The sequence below is a fragment of the Numenius arquata genome, chromosome 5, assembly GCF_964106895.1.
Source record: "Numenius arquata chromosome 5, bNumArq3.hap1.1, whole genome shotgun sequence".
NCBI lineage: Eukaryota > Metazoa > Chordata > Aves > Charadriiformes > Scolopacidae > Numenius > Numenius arquata.
In genome coordinates this window covers 52,416,194-52,437,026 of record NC_133580.1, presented here as the reverse complement: position 1 = coordinate 52,437,026, position 20,833 = coordinate 52,416,194, and the positions used below count along the sequence as shown (strand labels likewise).

At 37.7% G+C, this 20,833-nt stretch overlaps 1 protein-coding gene across 12 annotated transcripts in view; it reads left to right on the top strand.

Moving 5' to 3' along the window:
• Positions 1-20,833, top strand: part of CTBP1 (C-terminal binding protein 1) — a 251,197-nt gene that overhangs the window by 190,502 nt on the left and 39,862 nt on the right. For 5 of the 12 annotated variants that reach the window (XM_074147745.1, XM_074147746.1, XM_074147744.1 and 2 more), the window contains 2 exons: positions 16,528-16,744; positions 20,322-20,476. In XM_074147745.1, the coding sequence (XP_074003846.1) occupies positions 16,738-16,744; positions 20,322-20,476 (162 nt within the window). In that variant the 5' untranslated portion in view covers positions 16,528-16,737. Of the gene's footprint in view, positions 1-14,965; positions 15,055-16,527; positions 16,745-20,321; positions 20,477-20,833 lie in introns of all 12 variants that reach the window. The other 7 variants (XM_074147740.1, XM_074147737.1, XM_074147739.1 and 4 more) reach the window with 2 other exon arrangements.

Here is a 20,833-nt window from a genome sequence, read left to right as displayed (position 1 = left end):
AGTACAATTTTAAATCAAGTTAGTTAAGCTAGTGCAAGCTTGTTTGAACTCCTGTTTCAGTGTAAACTAGGCTTATTTCACATTTGCATTAAGGTATTTAGGAATTGGCAAAACCAAATAAAAGTGTAGTACTTTGCAATGACTTTTTATTGGACATCTGTGTTCTAGTTTAAAAGCATACATGAACGTAAATACAACTTCTTTGTGTGGGATTCGTATCTCTATAAAAGGAACTTTGAAGCACCTATGTTAGGAAATTATTGTCCTGCATAAGAGCTGAATCACCTTCAGAGAGCTGAAGTCCTCTATTTTTTTTTTTTTTTTTTTTTTTTTGTTATACAAGAAAAGTTTCTCATTTCTAAAAATCTTAGGTAAGTGAAGTGCAGGGTAGCTGACTTTCAGGGAAAATTTGGTCTAATTATTGACAGGAGAATTGGGAGAGGGGAGCAGAGACTGTGGTGCTAACAAATGTCCTAAGTGGCAATGGAATGGCCCAGATGATCTTGGTGGTCTCATACTTGCAAGTAGCCTCAGAAGCGATCTGGGATAATTCACTCCATTTTCCTGTGCCCAGTCCCACCATACGTTCAGTGCAGGTAGTGATGATGAGGTTACCTGGGAAAGTACTCTGGGACCTGTTGGAAATGGCACCAAATTAGAGTAGGATTCTGTTAATGGTGCTCTGCGTAGGTGCTTGGTAGGTCTTGTTTGTGTCTTGTTTTACCACAGGGGAATGGTTTGGGAGGCAGTGTGCTTTCAGTTGTGAACTGAACTAAGGTAAATCCACTTAATAAAAAGACAACCTGTGGCTCGACTGAACACAACGCTGTACAAAACGTTCTGCTGTGATTGAAGAGTTTTTTTCAAATTAAAGACGTACTTTCCGCTGTTAAAACTTTTCGTCTTTAAACAGCAAAAAAACGCCTCCTGTGTATTTGACTCGGGAAACTGTATTTCACCAATTAGTTTGACAGGACATGCATGCCAACAAACCAACAAAATACTGGTAAGTGATGAGGCTGCAGCTCCATGTGCTGTACATTGAAATATGGGGACGTTATGCTAGCACTGAGTACTCTTGCTCCTGCTGAGATACGAAAGCTTGGAGCGGAGACATGATTGCGAGCTATTTTTACTTAACAGTTGAACTTTAGAAGAGAAGAAGGAAGGGATAATTTCTTTCAGTTTGAGTTTGCACGTTGTATGACTATTAAAAACTTCAAGACGACTGTTAAGTAAAGACAGCTACTTGAAGTGCCAGATGGAAAAGAGCAAGGAAAATGCCTTCTGCTTAAAACAGAAAGGGGTTTTTTTGCTCGTTTTGCTTTGGGGTCTTCTCCAGTCCACACGGTTGCTGTGCCCGGCTCTCTTCAGTGTTGCAGTTTCCGTTGTGGGGCCCATTCAGATACTAGATGCATAGCAAGAAGCGTTTCTCTCTCGTTAATTGTATGACAGAATGCAGGCTTCAGACGACATCTTCATCACATGGTACCAGCTCTGCATCACAGCATCGGGCTACGCTCTGAAAGCGGGACGGTGCTTTTTTTAGTTGCTACGCGCATTGTCCAGTAAGTGCTCTTACACTGCAAACACTTCTGCTATTCTAGAAATGCACTGGCTTTCTCAAAAGCTATCGTGGTTTGTGAACTACGATACTGGCTGTTTGGTTTGGACACGAGACCCCTTGATTCATTCTTTTGCAGAGTAGTCGATCATCTTATTGCATCCATTTTATATGGATTCAGTTCAAGGCCTATGTGAGTTTATACATAGCTTGGAATAATTGAAAAATGTGAAAAATGTGGAGTATTCTTCAGTTGGCTAAAATTTTAAAAAGGGTGTTTTTTCCTGCCGACATCTGGAAGTCAGCCAGGTGAAAGTTAACATTCCCACAATACCTTTTCTGTGGGATAATGGGCAAGTTCAGGGCAGCATTCTTTCTTTCATTTATATAAACAGACTATGCTGGCCAAGGCTATGGGAGAAGTGTTGCTGAACATGAAATTGTTGTTGTTTGCCCTCACAGTTGTTGCTCTCTTGACAATGATTTATTTTTTTATTTTTATTTCATTATTGTTCTCCTGTTTATATTAAATAACATGGAGTCTTCTGCTCTGTTACCATTTAGGATCTTGCCCAAGGCAGTGCTGTGTGAAAAATCAATGTGCTCTACAGATGATTTCATACATGGTAGTGAAATGATGTAGCTAGTACAAAACTAAAATTCAGAAGCTTCCAAAAAGTAGAAAGGTGTTTGTAGAACAGTAGAGTCTCTTTGACAATAAATGAAGGGAGGTGAAGGTTTGAGAAGCTGAACTGACCTTTCATCTTACTCGCTTTTGCCACCCCGTGTCTTTCCAAAACATAGCAGGAATAAATTGTCAGGGAAGCGTGGAGCTGTGTGTGCAGGTACAGCTCTAGGGCTGACCGACAGCTGTCAGTTGCTGCTCCTGTTTTGAGTAGGGGTAATTTTTATAATATTAAAGATAGGAATTGATTACAATAGATTTTTCCCTGCCAGAAGTCATATATTGGTACTTTCAGAGTTTCTGAACGGTTCCTGTACTGCAAAGGTTATTGTGAAGTGCGTAACTTTGCATATAGAATTTTATTGAATAGGAATATTCAGTGTGTCCTAAGCGTATGTGTAGGGTGGTTTGTTTTTTTTGGAGGAACCCAAACAGGAATTTAGTGTGTACTGTCTCCAAGTAAATATTTTACACGTGAAGAACTCTGCAAGATATTGTGGCCTCTCCGCCCAGATGCATTTCCATTTTTCAGCTTCTACAAAAGCTGGAGTAATGCTGGGTCGGTTACCTGTGGCCAACCTTAGGAACAGGTTGGGGAAAGGTAGAATATAAAGAATTTCAGAGGTGCTGAAAGTTTACAGTTTTCTTGGGCTGTGATATAAGCACTGTTCTTATTAAAAAATCATCTTAGTGACTTAAGAGCTTTTCAACTAAGTTCTTTTCGATGAGGATATTTTATTTTTGACCTTTATAGGGCAAAACTTTTCTTAGAAAATGCTTGTTTTTTGTTATCAATGGTTGTTTAAAAGGACAGCAAGAAACTGCAACATCTAAAAATGCAATTCTTAGTGAATTCTGAATTGACAGAGGAAGAAAGTCTGGTGAAACCCTAAATCTTTCATACTATCTGGATAAGCTGGAATGTGGCCATATAATTATTCCCTTTCATTCACTGAGGTCCCTACAGAGACCTCAGCTAGTAAATTAATCTAAAAATTATTTTATGCAAACTTTGCACTTTTCCATGCATTGTGTAGGCCCATTGTCATGTAATCTGCATGTTCCCGTAAATATGAAGTCTGTAGGATGGGTACAAGCACTTGTAATTTTCTATTCTCTGTTCATGGAGAATGCAGCAAAACAGTAAAATTCAAATGCACTAAAATGCATTAATGCTGGGATTTTTAACTTCGAGTTTGGTGACCATAACTTTTCATCTATTTTAAATCTAATAACTTTTAATATGTTTTTAAGAACTAAATAGGAAGAAAAGCACTGTTGCTTACTTGGTAAAATAAATACGTATTAAGAAACAGAAATTTATTGTCCTGTCTTCAGTTTGTATTCATTTAGAACACAGATTTTTATGGACCTTTTAGTTGGAGGTTATTTATTTCTATAGGTTTTAAAGAACAAATACTTGAACTGCTGGTTTTATTGCATGTAAATGTCAGTATCTTGGAACTGTGTATATTTAGATGTGTAACATTCTTTTCAATATTTCTAAGCTTCCTTGCTTAAAATAAGTCTTTTTCCCACATTTTACATGTGTGGAGACCATGTATGCCATGATTGTATGTGTGAACTTCTAACTTACTTTTTTTTCTGTAGTACAGAAAACAGTAGCATCTTTTTATCAATTGTGAAGTTGAAGTCACTCATACACATACAAAATTTTAATTACATCAGATATGTGTGTGTGCATCATTATGTGAGCTGCTTGTGTGCAGATACGTATCTGCTCACTCCTAATGCGCTTGATTTTGCAACTAACACCCAAATAGCGGACTGCCTCACTCTGCAAGCAGCTCTGCTGACTGATTGCAGAGCCCCAGTACAACTCAGTGTGAGCAAGGAACAAAGCAAGACCTTCTTAGATAAAGACAAAAAATAAAATTGTACTGAAAGATGTGCACTGAATAGTAACTTGTGCTTTCGTTTCTACCAACTGTGAAACCTCCATAAGAATTGCTGCTATTGTATGAGTGTTCCCTCCTTCTTAATAGAGGTGTTCTGTATCCTGTTTTTCTTGTTGACTAGAGAATGACAGCTTTTAGAAGTATTGTAATGATGAAGTGCCATTAGCTGTATACCATTCATGTCTTAAATTGCATCCTTTGTTGTGTTCTTTGCTATTCTTGTAAAATAGTTGGGTATGGTCAGGATCTTGATTTCCAGCACTTCTGCTTTCTTTTTATTTTCTTATTTTGTAGTTTATTCGGTTTTTGCTGAATTGTATGTATTCTGTGATCAGTTGGCATGGAAACATGGTTCCTTTTTAGGCCAATTGCTTTTAGCATTAATTTGCAGGTACTTGTTTTTGAATGTGAAAATGGAAACCATTTATGTTCTTCATCATTCCCCATCATTAATACTTGCATGCTTTCTGGTGCAGTGTAAATTATCTTTCCTTCTGTCTTAGAGGGGAAAATGTACTCTTTTTTTTTTTTTTTTTAAAGAGAAAAGCAAATACTCTGCTGTATCATGTACACTGTATTAAGAAGACAGTGCTTTGTATAAAAATTATTTTTATACATGTAGTTTGACAGAATCAGTGAAACAAAGGCTAGCACCAAATCTTAGTTTAAGCCCGTAACACTTTATAATAATGCAAGGTTGCACCATTGCACCAATTAACTTCTTTTATTGATGTATTTATTATTGTTACCCTTCCTTTTTGATTTGAAGAGCACCCTGTTTTCTTGTAGGGGTTTCCTGAATTTCACTTGAAGGTAAGAGGTTTGCTTTGATCAGTATGGATGAGAGCACCTCTCCTATGAGGACAGGCTGAGAGAGTTGGGGTTGTTCAGCAGGGGGAAGAGAAGGCTCCGGGGGGGGAGACCTTACAGTGGCCTTCCAGTACCTAAAGGAGGCCTACAGGAGAGATGGGGAGGGACTCTTTATCAGGGAGTGTAGCAGTAGGACAAGGGGTAACGGTTTAAACTGAAAGAGGGGAGATTTAGATATCAGGAAGAAAGTCTTTACTCTGAGGGTGGTGAGACACTGGAAGGGATTGCCCAGAGAAGCTGTGGATGCCCCATCCCTGGAGGTGTTCAAGACCAGGCTGGATGGGGCTTTGAGCAACCTGCTCTAGTGGCGGGTTGGGAGCTCAATGATCTTTAAGGTCCCTTACAACTCTAACCATTTTGTGATTCTATGAAAGTGGAGGAATACTTTCATTGATTTTTGTGACTTTAGTTAGTGGAGTTGGCAATCTCTGAAGTGCCTCAATACTGGCAAAAGTGAACTTGTAGACTTTTTTGTAATTACTGCAGCAGTATTCATGGTGACGTGATGGTATGCTGTAGTGACTGCTGCTTGGAGAAAAACAAATAGCACTATTACATGTCCTCATTGTGAAGAACAGTTAGTTTATTGGTGTTTATTCACATTTATAGAAATTTGAAACTGTATCTGAATGCATACTATTTTAAGTATAGATAACTAAATATCTAATTTAAGACCTGCTATAAGCAGGTGCAGACTGCTTTCAGTGTAGTTTCTTTCAAGTTCTTTAGGATGAGATTTAATCTCATTCTAATTCCTAATAGCTACAGACCATTGTTTGAAGAGCTTTATACAGATTGGATATGCAGAGTAAATTCATTTAATGAATTAATTTACTTAAGCGCATACTTCTTCGTCCAGTTTCAGACTTCAAACACTTTGTTCCACTAACCATTTCATAGGGAGCATGCAAAGCAAACAAATTCAGTTGATACTGCTCTCTGTGTATAATACACTCTGTATAATAAACTCCATGTATAATAAACAATCAGTTCATCTGGTGTATTTGGGTGTATTGCTGCGTTGCTTTTTCTTTATTCCCTAAGTTAAAGTACATGCAGTTTGATTTAAAAAGTGTGAAGTCTATGCCGGATTTGACAAACATCAGTAAAAGAGCTACAGATCTGTAGATTAGGAATACATTGTTCATGCCACTAGTCCTGTTTTATGGATTTCATGGTATTGCTCAGCAACCATGTGACGCATCTGCTCTGGACAATTTAAAAAAAAAAAAGACTATCAGAAAGCAAACCAAACAAAACCCTATCGGTGTAAATCCCAAGTTTTCACATGTAATATTTTCTTTATAACTTACGTGGAAAAAGTTTGTTTCATACCAGACCCTCGTACTGAAATTGTTAAGAGCCGCCTTGTAGTTAATTGCAAGTGGTTTTCTCAGAGGTCGAGAAAGAGAGTTTAGTACAGAAGATGAGGGCTTTTTGTCTTGCTTTCAGCAGTTTACAGATCAGATTTTTACTAATCATGACGCAGCCGTGAAAAGAAGTTAGGCTGTGCCGCTTCCTGTGTGACAGTATCTCATCATAGGCACAGAATAAAGCCATTTCTCCCCTCCTCCCCGTCATAAACAAATGGGTCTGTTAACAGAGAAGAGTGATAAATAAATGGGTCCCACCCTTTTATCATCTCGGTGTACTTGTCAGAGTAACTGGAGACAAGATGCACTTCTGTGGCTTTTGTAAACTACTTTTTTTTTTTCTTTCTTTTTTGTTCTTCCCTGTCCTTCCCTGAAGTGCCTGATGGTTCTCCCGGTCCAACCAGGAAGGGCAGCAGTGAGAACCACATTGCAGGGGGGGAACACTGTTAATTGACTTCATCCCCATACTGAATTGTAATACTTCTGGCTTAGATTGATCTCTTCTTTCATGTTCTCCCTGGAACTAAATTTTGAGTAATTGGCATAGCCTCCTTCTACATATTTTTGATTCTTTAACCAGATTGTTGTCTGTGGTTGGTGTCCTGCTGCACTCACAACTCATTAGTTCTGACTGATTCTAAACGTAAGTTCATGCAGCACTTGCCAGTTGTACTGTTCTGTTTTGTGATAAGGTGGCCCCAAAATTCAGGACAAAGCAAGTAGGTTAAGTGTACTTGCTGTTACATGATCCCTGCTCCCCCACAGTGTTGGAAAAGAGTGTCTTTCTGGAATTCGTTTGTCCACAGGTTGGGTAGAGTACTCATTGAAATCAAATGCTTCCCTTCTGTTGGGAAGCTCTGCCAGATTCTGCTGTGGGTGCTTGCCAGACCTCCCAGAGAATTAAGCTACTAATAGTGTTGTCCTTTAAATATTTTTGACATACAAGCTTAACTGTCCTTATATGAAGTAGTTAACGTGCTTTAAGGAATAAGTAGTCCTGCTTATATTAAGTATTTTATCTAAGCGTTCTGGAAAGTACCTATCAACCAAATATGAAAGGAAATCTGTCAAAACAGAGAGGTGTCAAAGTGTCATTAGAAGAAGTTTATATCCTTAAAGGGAAAAAAAATGACAAACTTTATTAGCTGTGCAGTTTTCAGTAACTCCATTCATTTTCCTAGTAATTTGGGTGCTGTGCCTTTGTGGTAGGCATTGTATGAAGTTAGAAAACAACAGTTAGTTGTCTGCAAAGTAGCAATGTATTTAAAAGTGACTTAATGATATTTTGTGAAGAGGTTGACGTGTTGCAACTTGCTACAAGGTGATTTTATAGTCACCAGCATTCAAAACTTGAAAAGCAGATTTCTGATGAAAATACTGGTGGGAAGCCTGGATGCTATCGGTATTCTTAACTTTGAGTAGCAATGCAGAAAAGCCCCCAAGGGTCACATTTCACAATGTATTTGTAAGAAATAACGATAATTGATTATTTTTCCAAAAATGTGAGAACACAGAGGTGGAGTTGCCTCTTAAAGCGTTTAGATCTTTGACCAGCACCAGTCTATTCGCTCTTGGTATGTACCTTATTTTGTTTGGTTTACAGTGCAGACCTAATAAATGACCCTCATCTGGGCTACTCGTGGATGTAGAATTTTCACTGCAGAGAGTTGTTTTCCAGATTTTTGTCTGCTATTCTCAGCACTCATTTCTTCTCTTTGTTTTGTAACTGGGATGACAGTCCTAACCTAGGAGGGGCAGAAAGAATTAAAAGATTGATCTGAAGAAAATATTGTAAGAGCTACAATTTCCTCTGAAATAACTGTTGTGCTATCAAAGTACCTAATAAGCAAGAAGATAATGGTAGTAACTGAAGTTGGGGAGCAGAAGTCATAACTTCTGTCTTTTTTTACTTTTGCAGTGATATGCCTGCACTGATTTAGTTTGCTTTACGTCCAGAGAATAGGGAAAATAAGTGTTATGAAGACCTGTTGCTCTGTTGTTGTCTCTAGATCTCAAGAGCAAGGATTAGCTTTGTGTTGTCCCATGACATTCTGGAAAATAGTCATAATGCTTTCTTGGTTTCTTATAGCTTATCTTATAGCTGTTGTCTTGCACTGGGCAAGCCCTAAGCTGTCATTCCCTCCCATTTTTTTCAGAAATTACAGCCAGCAGAAAGCAGTTAAACTTGCTTTCCAGTATCTTTCTCTGTGGTGTCCATTTTCTGAACACAGAATAAATTTTAAGATATGCTTTGAGCTTACTTGCATGAAGTTGGTGATCCTTTGATTATCTTTGCATGATAAAATTCCAAGTCACTTGAGCGTTTCCTGTGACTGTCTGCTTTTAGAAATATAATGCTGCTGCAAGCCTTTCAGCACACTGCTGTTTATCCTGCTACTGACAGCCCTCCTGTTCCTAGTTTCAGAAAATGTAGAAAAACCATAGAGTAAGGTTTCTTATTTTGGAAATTCTTTATTGCATCTAATACGTTAGTCTGGTTTCCATTTGAATTGCTTCTCAATCTGTTGTCAATCTATGTTTTGTTTTGAAAGGAAGTTGCTGGGGTCCATTTTTTGTAACTGTCCGCTTTTGACAAACTGTAAGGCTGCAGAAGTCTGAGGCTGTCACTGCGAGAGGGGGAGATGACATTTGTGTGACGCACATATGTGCTGTGGGCAGATTTTGTAAATGTCTCTGCCTGCAGATTGGGGGACACAGGAGCTGTAACAATTTTATTTTTTTAAGATAAAGCATACATGGAAAAGGCTAGGATGAAACTACAAACTGACGTCTTAACTTCATTTGCTGGGGAATGTAATAGTGAATTCATATTCCAAAATACTGTGCTCAATCAAACTGAGAATATACGGTTGGAGAGAACCTGTTCAGAAATCTTGCCTGTGTGAAGAACGAAGGGTACCCTTTTGTCTTAATAAGATTTTGTAACTCTTAATAATGGAGTCAATAATTCCTCTTATAATACTCTCTTAAAACTGATGTTTTTAGCACAGATAAGTGTTTTATGCATGATTTATGCCCTGAAAAATATATAATTTGAAGACTTTATCTGCAGACAAAGCATTTTTATGCATGTGAATAGACCCTTTTCAAGTTGAAAAAGGTTAAACTACAGAGACTAAAAGAAACATTAGAAAGCCTAGTGAAAAAATGCAAATATGGGTCATTTTTAAACACTTCTGACTTTTCACCAGTCCAGTGGAAACAACTTAAAGCGTTCAAAAACCTTCTCTAAACCTCTCTAGTATGTGGTATGTGTGGGAAGAAATATTTTGCTTCTCTCATCAAGTCATGGGAATAACTCCCAGTTTTTAACTGTGTTTTTCAGTACAGCTTTAACTGTGATATTGGGACCACAGCCTTTGTAATTGAAACTCAAAACTCTACTTGAAGAAAAGCTCAGTAGAACAGCTCTCTTACATCATATGCTTTTATTATATTATGATTAAATGTAACATGATAATATAAACCCAGCTTTTGCCTTAAACTGCCTGTTTTATTTGGCACTTTGACTGTTGTTACTGGCCCATTCTCGGAGAGTTTGTCATTTTTATATATCCTGTTTGTTTACCTTCAAAATGATAATCTTTTCAAAAAATCCTATTTATCCAAATTTGGTTCGGCTGCAGAGGACCTTGGATGAGAGGTGCAGGACTTTGATTTCAATATGCTCCGGATGTTCTCATTTTTACGACAAAACTGCTCTCTAGTTTGTAATCATCATCTACCATTTTCTTGGTATTGACAGAGAACAGCAGAGGTCAGTGGCTGTGGGAGGAACCAAGAAGGGGGAGAGAAAAAAGAGCTTTAAGGAGCCCTTTGCACTGATTCAGTGTTTGTCAGAGCTGCTTTGATTTTCACAAAAACATAATAGAGTTTACCTCAAGATGAAATTTATTATCCTTATTTACCAGAAACCTTAAACACTGTGTTGAATTGTTCCTTTTTAGTTACGCTGGTCTTAAAAGTCCGGGATACATACATATATATATATGTATATTAAAAAAACCCAAATATATATATGTGTGTGTGTTAAGTGTTTTAGCTGTGTATTTTAGAGGAAGTTTCTAGCTCTTCTCTCTTCTTCCCATCCCTAAATAAGGGTCATAGTATTTATTTTTTTTTCACTATAAGATTGCTGACACATAAAGCACCGTGATGTTCAGCTGATGGGGTGGTGAATCCCATTAGATGCTTTCCCAAACTAAAAAGAGAAAGTTAAGAAGTTAGAAAGAAAATGGAGAGGTCAGTGCTCAATATCTAAAACACTTCCATACTGTTATGTTTAGTGTCATTCAAGTTTGTTCTGCTGACCTCAAAAAAATTAAACCTTGTGAAACTAATTTGGTTATCCAAATCCCCACACTTGCTTATCTTCAGATTTTGATAATGAAAATAAGGAGTGCCTCAGGTAATAGTTTAACGTTCTTGGTCAAAGTACAGGTGTGCTGTTAGAGAAATTGCTTTCGGTGTTTGGGATCAGAATAAAGGAAGCCTTTGATGTTGGCTTCGCTCGGGTTACTCTGTTTCTTTCTTTGAGACAGCATCCTGTACAGCATCTAAAACATGAGAAAAGAAGCACAGAAAGTAGCCATCAGGGCAGGCTACATTCAGAAATCGTATTCTATGATAAATCCTTGGCAGTGTCTTTAAAACATAATGGGAAATTAATGCTCTGAAAATGGTTGTATTGACAATGCTAAAAAGTGGTACTTTTTTCCCAAAGCATACTTACAGTTCAGGCAGTGGTTTGAAACAAAACTAAAAAATCCCAAACTGCTGGAATAAAAAAACATGCTGTGGAAGAAATATTTTTGGAGGAAAGAGGGAAAATTACTGATTTCTTCTGTTTTCCTTCACAGTTCAAATAGGTAACTATTTTACAGGCAAATCAGGAGTCATTCCTTGACTCTGTTACATTTTAAATTAATGTTATGTGGCTGTTAAGCTTTTATCAAATCACAGCCAAGATGCCAGTTCTGATAACATGATTTAAACAAGAAAAAGCAATGCTTGCATGCTGCTTTATGTTGAATACATGGGTAAAAGAGCGAGGATAAGGGCCACTGATGTGCTTCACTTCATATGGCAGTGCAGCCCTGTTTTGCCAACCCATTCTACACTTGTGCTTTGTATTCTAAGTATTGTCCTCAAAATCTCCAGGACTGCTTCTTCCGTGGAAAGTGTTTTAGTAAGTCTTGGCATGATCTATATTGTTACTGGAATGGCTCAGGGAGTTAATCATTCTGCTCCTATTACAATTGTTGAAGCAGATTGTTTTTCCAGTTCCTGTCAGCAGGAGTTTTCTGGCGCTTTTTTTTTTTTAAAAAAAAAAAAAAAGTCACACCCACCAACCCATAAAGTTTATGAGCTGAATATAAACTCAGTTGTATTTTAGAGTATAGAGTTTGGTTGTGCATGAAGGTGGGTTCTCTCCCAGTTGCTGTTATCAGTTTACTCATGGTTGCTGTCCTGGGAGGAGATGACAGTGGATATATACCCTGATATATACCTGCCATATGGTGCCTTGTGAGGATGTCTTTGATGCAGACTTGATTCATGCATTAAGTTCTGTATTTTAGGGTACTGTCCCAGCAGTTACTGGGGAATGGATGTCCATAGTTAGTAATGGGCAAACGTGACTGCTGGAGTGTCCCAATTCTCAAGTTCTTTGATTCTTAGTATGTAGGTACTGTCCTGAGCTTCACTGCAGTGATTCCTGTAAGCTATCAAGTAGTTTGTGGCTGTTGCCACAGCGTGCGTGGGCAAGGGCATTTCACAGTCACTGTAAAACTCATGGGATAAGTAACAAAGTTGGCAGCCTTAGCCAGAATTTCTCTGAAGCTGAGATTAATGGGAGTGTACTCAGCTAGGGCAGTTCCACCATCACTGATTTATTTGTTGTTTTTTTTCCTCTCCTCTTTCCTTTACGTATTACTTAATAAAGCTAAAAATACTTGAAATAGTGAAGTATTTGCTGCGGACAGGCACTGAAATGCTGCATATCAAGGAAAGCTCAGTCTTTTAAAATCTTTTGCCTTTCTCTGGAGTTTGCTTTCATGTATCTTACTTGCAAACAGCAATTCTGCAATGTTGTTTTTTGTGTAGGTTTTATTGCTGATACTTATGCTTTCTCATTATAGTACTTGATATAGTTGTTACTGAATATTGTCATTTGTTTTGCTTTTTAAACCATGCTAGACAATTAAAACATTTTACAGTAGTGCATTATGCTATTACTGCTTCTTTGTTTGACATATGTGTGATTCATATTGTTTTCAGTCTTATGTTGAAAAGTATTAGTTAAGATTAAGCATATTGTTATAGCATGATCTGAATATGTAATTTGAGTAATTTTTTGACAGACATGAAATACTTCTGGTTTTCACGTGGATGTTTGAAGTACCTGTGTAGTAATAGAAAATGTTGCGAGATGATTTTGTTTCCCCTTAACAGAACTTCATTTCTTATCATAGGCTTTCAACACGAGCCTTGTGGGACCTTCATTATTTTGTACCCTGACAGGCATTTAGGATTTTGTGTACATACTGACAGATGTTAGACAGAATTACTAGGTGTTTAAAAAAGGCTTGTTAGGGATCAGTTTTTAAAAACACAACAGAAACCCATTTCCTTGCAGTAATCAGACATATCCGAGAGTGGCAAGTTTACTCGCTATGTGAATATGGAGAAGGAATGCAGAATCGTGACTTTCAGATTCCAGTAATGGCAGGAAAATGTGGGATTTTCTAAAAAGAAATCGTTGGTTTATTATATTTTGATTGTACCAAAAGGGAAAATCAAGTAAGATAGTTGTCTCAAAATACTCTGTGTTGAGGCATATACATTGCATGTTGTAGCAATTGCTTGGATACCCACACTCATTTCTCACAGCTAGTAAAATAACGATGTGATGTGTGCATAAATCCAAGTACTATGGACCAGGGTGGTAATTACATACTAGTGGTGTTGGTTATATGTTTTGTGTAAGGGAATGAGCTGTGAATGTCCTGGAGAGTGGATGGGTGTATTTCAATCTTTGCAATTAGCAGAAGGATGTAAGTGGGTGTGACTGCTCTGCACATCATTGGGTCAACACAGTGCCGGAAACCACTTTTATTTTTCTTGGTCTCTTGCAAATTAAAAAGAAAAGAAGGAAGATGACTTGTTTTTACTGAGTTTGGGTAAATAAAAAGCGTAGAGTGCAATAGTGTTCATCAGTGATGCTCTTCCAGTAAAGTTTCAGTATGCTTAGTGTTAACCTCTCAGCCATGTAGACTTCAACAGAGACTGCTTTAAGTGAAGCTTATGCTTAGTTTTCTCTTATATGTATGTGATGAAGTCCAGATCTTATTCCTTTGAAAATCAACTTGGGATTGTTCCTATTAATTGCAGTAAGACTTACATCAGGTTCCTAAAATCTTAGGAAGCATAGTTAGAAACATTAAATGAGAAAATAAAATAATGAAATTTAATCTGCGAAGTAATTCAGGCTTCCAAGGGTAGCTGTCACCTTATGTATGTACCCTTTGGTGTTCTTTTTTAAAAAATACTCTCCCCTCTGCCCCACCTCCTTCCCCCAGTCGCACATCCCAGATCATGAGAAATGGCATCCTGCTCATACTGAAGGTGGTGACAAAAGGTGTTGGCTCTGGTTCTGGTGGAATCAGGATACTTTTGTGTTGCATATTCAGCATCTAAATATGCTGAATATCAAAATACTGAAGGCTGGTAAGCACTTTTTTTTTCTTGCATCCATTTAACTGATCTGTGTACCTGCATTGTACTCAAAAAGCAGTCAAGTAGAAATAAATTTTAGAGTTTTGCTCTACCTTGAATCTAAATGTGGCTTGAGGTCACAGTGCACAAAACAATGAGACTATCAAAACAAAGTCCGAAATTTAAAAATGCATGATGTGTCAGGAGCCTTAAAATATCTTTTTTTAAAGTATGTTGTATCTAGGAATTTTAATAGTGTATATTGGCAAATCTAATTCATAACAGCTTCTGTGTTTGTGTTATGAGTGGGATTTTTTTGTTTGTTAACTCATTCTTTATTTGAATTAATATTAGCATTTATTTAAAAAAAAAAGTAATTTTTTTTTGAGGGCTTATCTCAAATTAGTGGCAGGTTTGACCAAATTTACAGCCTAGGTAAGGATATAAAATAAAGGTAAATGGCACAGGGGATTAGTCTCACGTTAGATGTGCAAGGTTGGTCCAGCCTCTTATTTTCGGGTCTTGTTTTTGTAAATATGGGTTAGATTTTTCAGTAGTTTGCATTTTTAAAAAACTTAAGTCACTTGGATGTTTTACAGTGCATAAAGGAAGTTTTATAGGACAGATTCTTTTAAAAGGACATTGTCAAGGGAGTTTTCCTTCTTATTTAATCTCGGCACTCGTAAGAATCTCCAGAAACGTGAAAATGAAAACTCTCCTTTGCCAGGCTGCTGTCCTTCATTTCATGTGCATATTGGTTTGTCATTGTAGGGTTACTGATAAGTGTTGTGCTTTTTGGCATTGATATATTTTTCAGAAAAAAGAATTGAAGCATTTGTTTTGAAAAAAGAAAAACACATTTAAAGAATTACATGGACTTTGCAAACAGATTTAAGAAAATGAAAGGTAGGTCAAATTTTGGGCCTACAAACCTGACAATGTCCTTTACTTTTAACATGTATGCTGTATTTGAGACATTCCTGATCCTAATGATGTTATATTAATCAGTGGCAGAAAAGTGTGGAAATGACATTGTTAATCATTGTTAATCTTAGTAGCTTACCTTGTTTGTTTTGGTATGTTTTCTAATGCCAGCAAACGGTGACAGTCTGCTTTGAGATCTCTGTTACTTGTGCAATGTGATCAGTTACTGTCAGTTCGTAACATAAAAGGTTATTTTAAGAAAGGTTTAAAATAAATTCTAACACCATTGAGTGTGTCAGGGAGAGCTTTCCTATCCTCCAGTTGTGAGTGTGTCAAATGTTACTGGCTTCAGCTCTCCTCCTTGGAGCGTGGTACACAAGGGTCCACCTTGGTTTCGGGAGCAACAGGAGGTGCAGGTAGGATTTGGGAGCAGGGAGGAAACTACCCGTTTATGTAGGTTGCTTGTTTTTCTTTTAAGTTTAAAAAAAATACATCTCATGCTAAGGTTGGTCTGATAATTTGTGAGTCCCCATGCTGCCAAAGGTATGGAGGTAATAATTCACGAGCCGTCCTCTCCAGTTTTGGTAACGAGGCTGGGTGATAAGTTCATTAATCCCCTGGTTGGCGAGAGTGCCAGAGTTGCTTGAAATTCGTGTGCATGGGGCTGGCTTTCTGTTGGGTTCTACAGCTCAAAGCTGCTTTGTACATTTCCAAGAAGTTTTTCTGTAAAAGCTAGACTAGAACAAGGTTTTGAGACTTTTTTTCTAAGAGCAGCTAGTCCAAATTGCGGCTCTGAAAAGGCACTCTTCTGTTAGCTACATGGTGAACAGCAGCTACGTAGGGACAATGGCTCTGCCTGTGCATACTTATACCTGCTATTATTTTAGAAAAATTCTGTCAGTCACTGGCACGGTAGCTGTTACTAGGGCAACAACTTCACCACCAGATTATTTCCATACAGGGGGGGAAAAAAGCCCCAAACTAATAGATGGATTAGGGCTGTCAGGGGAAACTTTGGGGTTTTTTCTTAAATACATTTAGATAACCTTAAGGGCCTGACTTAACAAAACCAGCAAGTTCAGAGTTAAGGCTTCTCACTTCATCTCGGGTACTCACTGGAGCGATTGGCTCTCCAGCAGGGGTGGTATGGGAGATCATGGACTATCCTCAGATCCCTGCTCACCTAGGCAAAACGTTTGCCGCTTGAGTGGTGCCGACTGTTCCAGGTAGGTCTGTTTACAGTACACCTGCTGTCCGGTGTGTCTTAACAGTCCGCTGGTTTCTCTGGTGTGGTAATGGCTGGTGGCAGCACAGCAGGTGTGGCAGAAAGCCAGCAGCGAAAGGGGGAAGGGTACAGATGCAGTGAGAAGCTTTAACTTTGAGTTTCCTGGCTTCTGTGAGCGCAAGTCAGACCCTTAACGTTGTTTTAATGTATTGTTTGTGTTTAATTTTTAGTAAAAATTTGAACACCATCCAGGCTACAGAGGTTGCAGTGGATAAGAAGTTTAAAAGCTTTGGTTCAAGATTACAGGAGACTGCAAGAAAAATTAAAGACATGGAAATGAGGATGGAATGACAGGCTGCTATTTTGCCTCAGAATACTGAAGATTGTAAAGCATTGAGAAATCGAATTCATGACCCTGGAAATCAAGCTCAGATTAAGAAATGTCAGGTTGGTAGGGGTTCCTGAAAGTCTCAAGTTAGGATAAACTGAGATTGTTTTCCCGTAACAAAGGTTCTAGGATGTGGGGGTGGATGGTGTAATTTTTGTTATCTGTGTTATGTGAAATGCTATGCCATATACTTAAATAAGCCAGCTAATTCAAATTATTTTTTTAAATTGGGTTCACATTTGTGGTGTTGAATGTCACTTTTGACCAGCTTACAGTTATTTCTCTTTGGCACTAAGCTGCATGATTTACTGTTAACGCAGGCATGGAGAATACTGCTCTTAAATACACGTTGTGTTATTCTGCCTCTCCAAGGGTCTGCTGCAAAGCCAAACACATGGTGCAGTATGACATTTCTAGATAAGAAACAGGCAGAACATATCTAAATGGTAGAAGTAGTTTTTTGTTCAAAGGGTTCTGATTCATGGTGAAACTGTCTTTCCAAATGTAAACATTAAATACTGACTGCCACTGTGATTAAGTTACTGTAAGTTTACTTAAGTGTTGAGTTATTGTCTGCGATTCAGTGATACGGTATTTAGGCAGAGAGATTGTGCAACAGGAAGTCTATGCTGAAGTTCAGAAAGGATTTTGGCAAGCAAAGTTTTGTAGGATTTTTGTGGTCAAGGTCACTATGTATTTGAGTTCTGGGGACTCTTAAAGTCTGAGAGTCTCTTGGGGAGGTTTTATCCTTCTAGTTATTTTTCTGATTTTCATTTCTATGCTTTGGAGCTTGTTCTGGCGTGCCACTTAGCACCAACTTTGGACAAAAGTAACTTGGTTGAAATCGATAGATACACTGGAGTGAGGGGAAAACCAGACCACACCTTTGTGTATTTTAGAGAAATCATTATTGTAAAGGGTTGTGTTTTGTGATACTGTATTTCATGATTTTCTGAGATAGCTCTAGTCAGAAAAGTGATTCTTAAAAGTGACAGTTTTTAGTCTCAGCTTCTGTCTGTATGTGTTCTGTTGACAGAGGTGCTTTAGTTGTAGCTCTAAGGGAATCATCTGTCATATTTTTCCTCATTCATCTTCATCAACTTTAGTATCAAAGTTCTGTTTTCTTTTTGTAGTTTTTATTTTAGCTAGGATTCAAACTTGTCATTCAAATTATGGCTTTGCTGGAGTGACAATTAAGACGACAACCATAGCATTTCAGTTGTAAGATGAGCACAGTTACTCTATTCAATATGAATAGGACTTGTAAAGTCATCTTTATATTTGTTTCAAAACATAATTGCATTTTGTTAATGCTATTACATAAACTGTTTTTAAAGAAACATGGACAATTCTATAACATGCTTCATTTTAGGGTGTTTCTAAGTAAACTTAATGTGAGGTTTTATAATTAAGTTCCCATTAAAGGATAGTAATTATTGTCTGGATAACTATGTAGCATTTACTTTGTAATGTTTGTGTCCTGTACCACATTATTAGTGTGTGGTTTATTTGCTAAGGACTACATGAAGGTTATGTGGCCATTTCTGGTTTAAACAGGTAACAGTAGTAAGTCAGCAAGATGCACGATTTTTAAAAATGATATTAGAAAGGCATACATTTCATTTTGGTGGCTGGATATTAAACACGAGTTTACTGAAAGAACCCGTGTTATTTCTAAGCATGTCTGTTGCAGTAGAGTTTAGGAGTTGGTGGATTTACAGCAGAGAATAGTTTTAGCGGATGTTGTACTTTGCTGGTGAATAGTTTTCACATCTGAATTCCTGTCTGCTATGATGACAGTACTGCAGTTGCAGTCCATTGGCATAACCCCTTGTTGGAAGATGCTGGGATTAGGACAGAAAAAGAACCAAATGTACTTTAGCGACCAAATGTAGAAGGATTGTTGAGGATCTGTTGTCCTCTTGCCTTGAGTCTGAAAGATCCTTTTGCTGTTTACTGCTGAAAAAGCAATTTAAAGCATTGTGCATTTACATTTAAATTAAAGCCAGCTGCATTTTCTAGAAGTTTTTCAGATAGGGCGCTAGTTGAAATTGTGTGTATATAGGAAAAGTTCCAGTCATCCTTGTTCAGTCGTCTTCAAGCATAAAACCTGGTTGAACAGGTAAAGAACTTAAACGCCAGACTGTAGTAGGGCTGGTCTGTCATCCTGACTTGATTAGGGGTGGACATGAAATTCATAGGTGCAGGCTGGACAGTTGAGTCTATGAGGGTGACAGTCTCCTTAGCTGCACTCCTTCAGCCCCAGACATGAGCTTGGTCCCCGTGGAGAAGTAATATGCTGCTTCTGTTGACTTGTGAAAATCTCTTTTCTTAGGAGCTGTTTTTCTTCACCAGGTATCTTGTACAGCTGGGATTCTACTGTTTTTCCATCCACTTAAAATGCAGATTGCAGTCTTTCAGGGCTTGCTTTTTGACACAGGCTAGGGCATAAGATGCAGGGATTTCTTGTAGAAGGTAGTTGAGGAAACTCAATCTTTTGCATTAATGTTGGACTAACTTGTATTGTCAAGCAATAAGCAATGTTTTTAAATTCACACTGCAACAAAAGTATGTTGAAATTTGCATACAAGAAGTATCTAGACTGCTTCACTTTGCAGTTTTTAAAACTGCTTATTTTAAAAGAGGAAAAAAATAATGTACTGTATTCTTGGTTTTGCTTTTCCTTATCTCTTCAGGAAGTCCCTTTTTTCCACCCACACTTAACTACTTTTGTGTAAATGTAATGGTTTAATGTTATTCGCTTAAGTACTTTAGTACATTTATAGAATCTATACTGCTAACAAGATAGAGAACATCTTTTATAAGGATTACTTTTCATTTTAAGATTCTGTAAAGAGGATATAAATGAAGTCTGCACTTTCAACTGACTTTCCTTCCCCCAAATACTTAATGTGTATTTCTTTGTCACTCTACAATGTTCCAAGTGTGATGTTGATTTAGGGAGGGGCATTTTGTTCATATTTTGTAAGAGTTTTCAGTGGTGGATTAAGTGTGATGTATTTGTTTGACCAAGCTGTACGGAATTGTTTTGTAAAACTTTCCAAGTCTAAGAAGACCTACCTAGATCAGCAATTAGCCTGTACACTTGGACATTGGCTCTTCAGTAAATTCAAAATTTTGGTGTTGTAGGCTTTTTTTCAGTTAAACTTTAATCTCAGTAGAACATCATCATATATGTAAATCGAATACTCAAATCCTCACTGAGTTGCTTATGATATTCCATAAGCTACAGTCTTGCAAGCCTGGACAAGATAGTTCTCACTCTGTGTAGAGGTCACAAAGGTGTGGAATCCAATCAAAACTTAACCTTGAATAAGACTGAACAGACACTTCTTAATAGTGCAGTAAGGATGTCCCTTGGAAAACCAAATACAGTGTTTCCTTAGTAGTTTTATCCATCTTCCATTGTTCAGCCTCCTGAGCCTCCATGGCTTTTTTTCACTTAGATCTGTGTTTGGTTGATTGGTGACTGTGAGCTTGTTCCTGTTTTACTAGCTTTAGTCCTTGAAGTCTTTTTCTACCATCAGAACGGACAGCCTAGCTATAACCTTTTATTTTTTTTTTTTTATTACATTTGCATGGCTTGAATAACAAGTCTTCTCTGTTTCTTCCCAGGCATTCGACCTCCGATCATGAATGGGCCCATGCATCCGCGCCCTTTGGTAGCATTGCTGGATGGCAGGGATTGTACAGTAGAAATGCCTATTCTGAAGGATGTAGCCACAGTGGCATTTTGTGATGCACAGTCTACACAAGAAATTCACGAAAAGGTAATATTTAGAGGTATAATTAAAGTGTTTTAGAAAATGCAAGTATTTTCAGGATTGTGAACAGATACAGTGTTGTGTTAGCTATGACAATGTGTTTAGCTGTTGCATTTTTAGATAATGGTTGATTACCTTAGTGAGTGACTTACTGGTTGTTTCCAGTAGGTGGTGAAACATGATGATGAAACAAAGATGAAAATGTCTGTATTGAGGTATGCTTTTGTGCAGTGTATGTTTGGCTGGATGTTGTCTGTGTGCTTACCTACTGAATTACATTTATGGAGACAGTTACCTGTGGGAAAAATGATATTCCATGATTATTATATACATGATATTTTGAAATGCTTCTTGGAAACACTG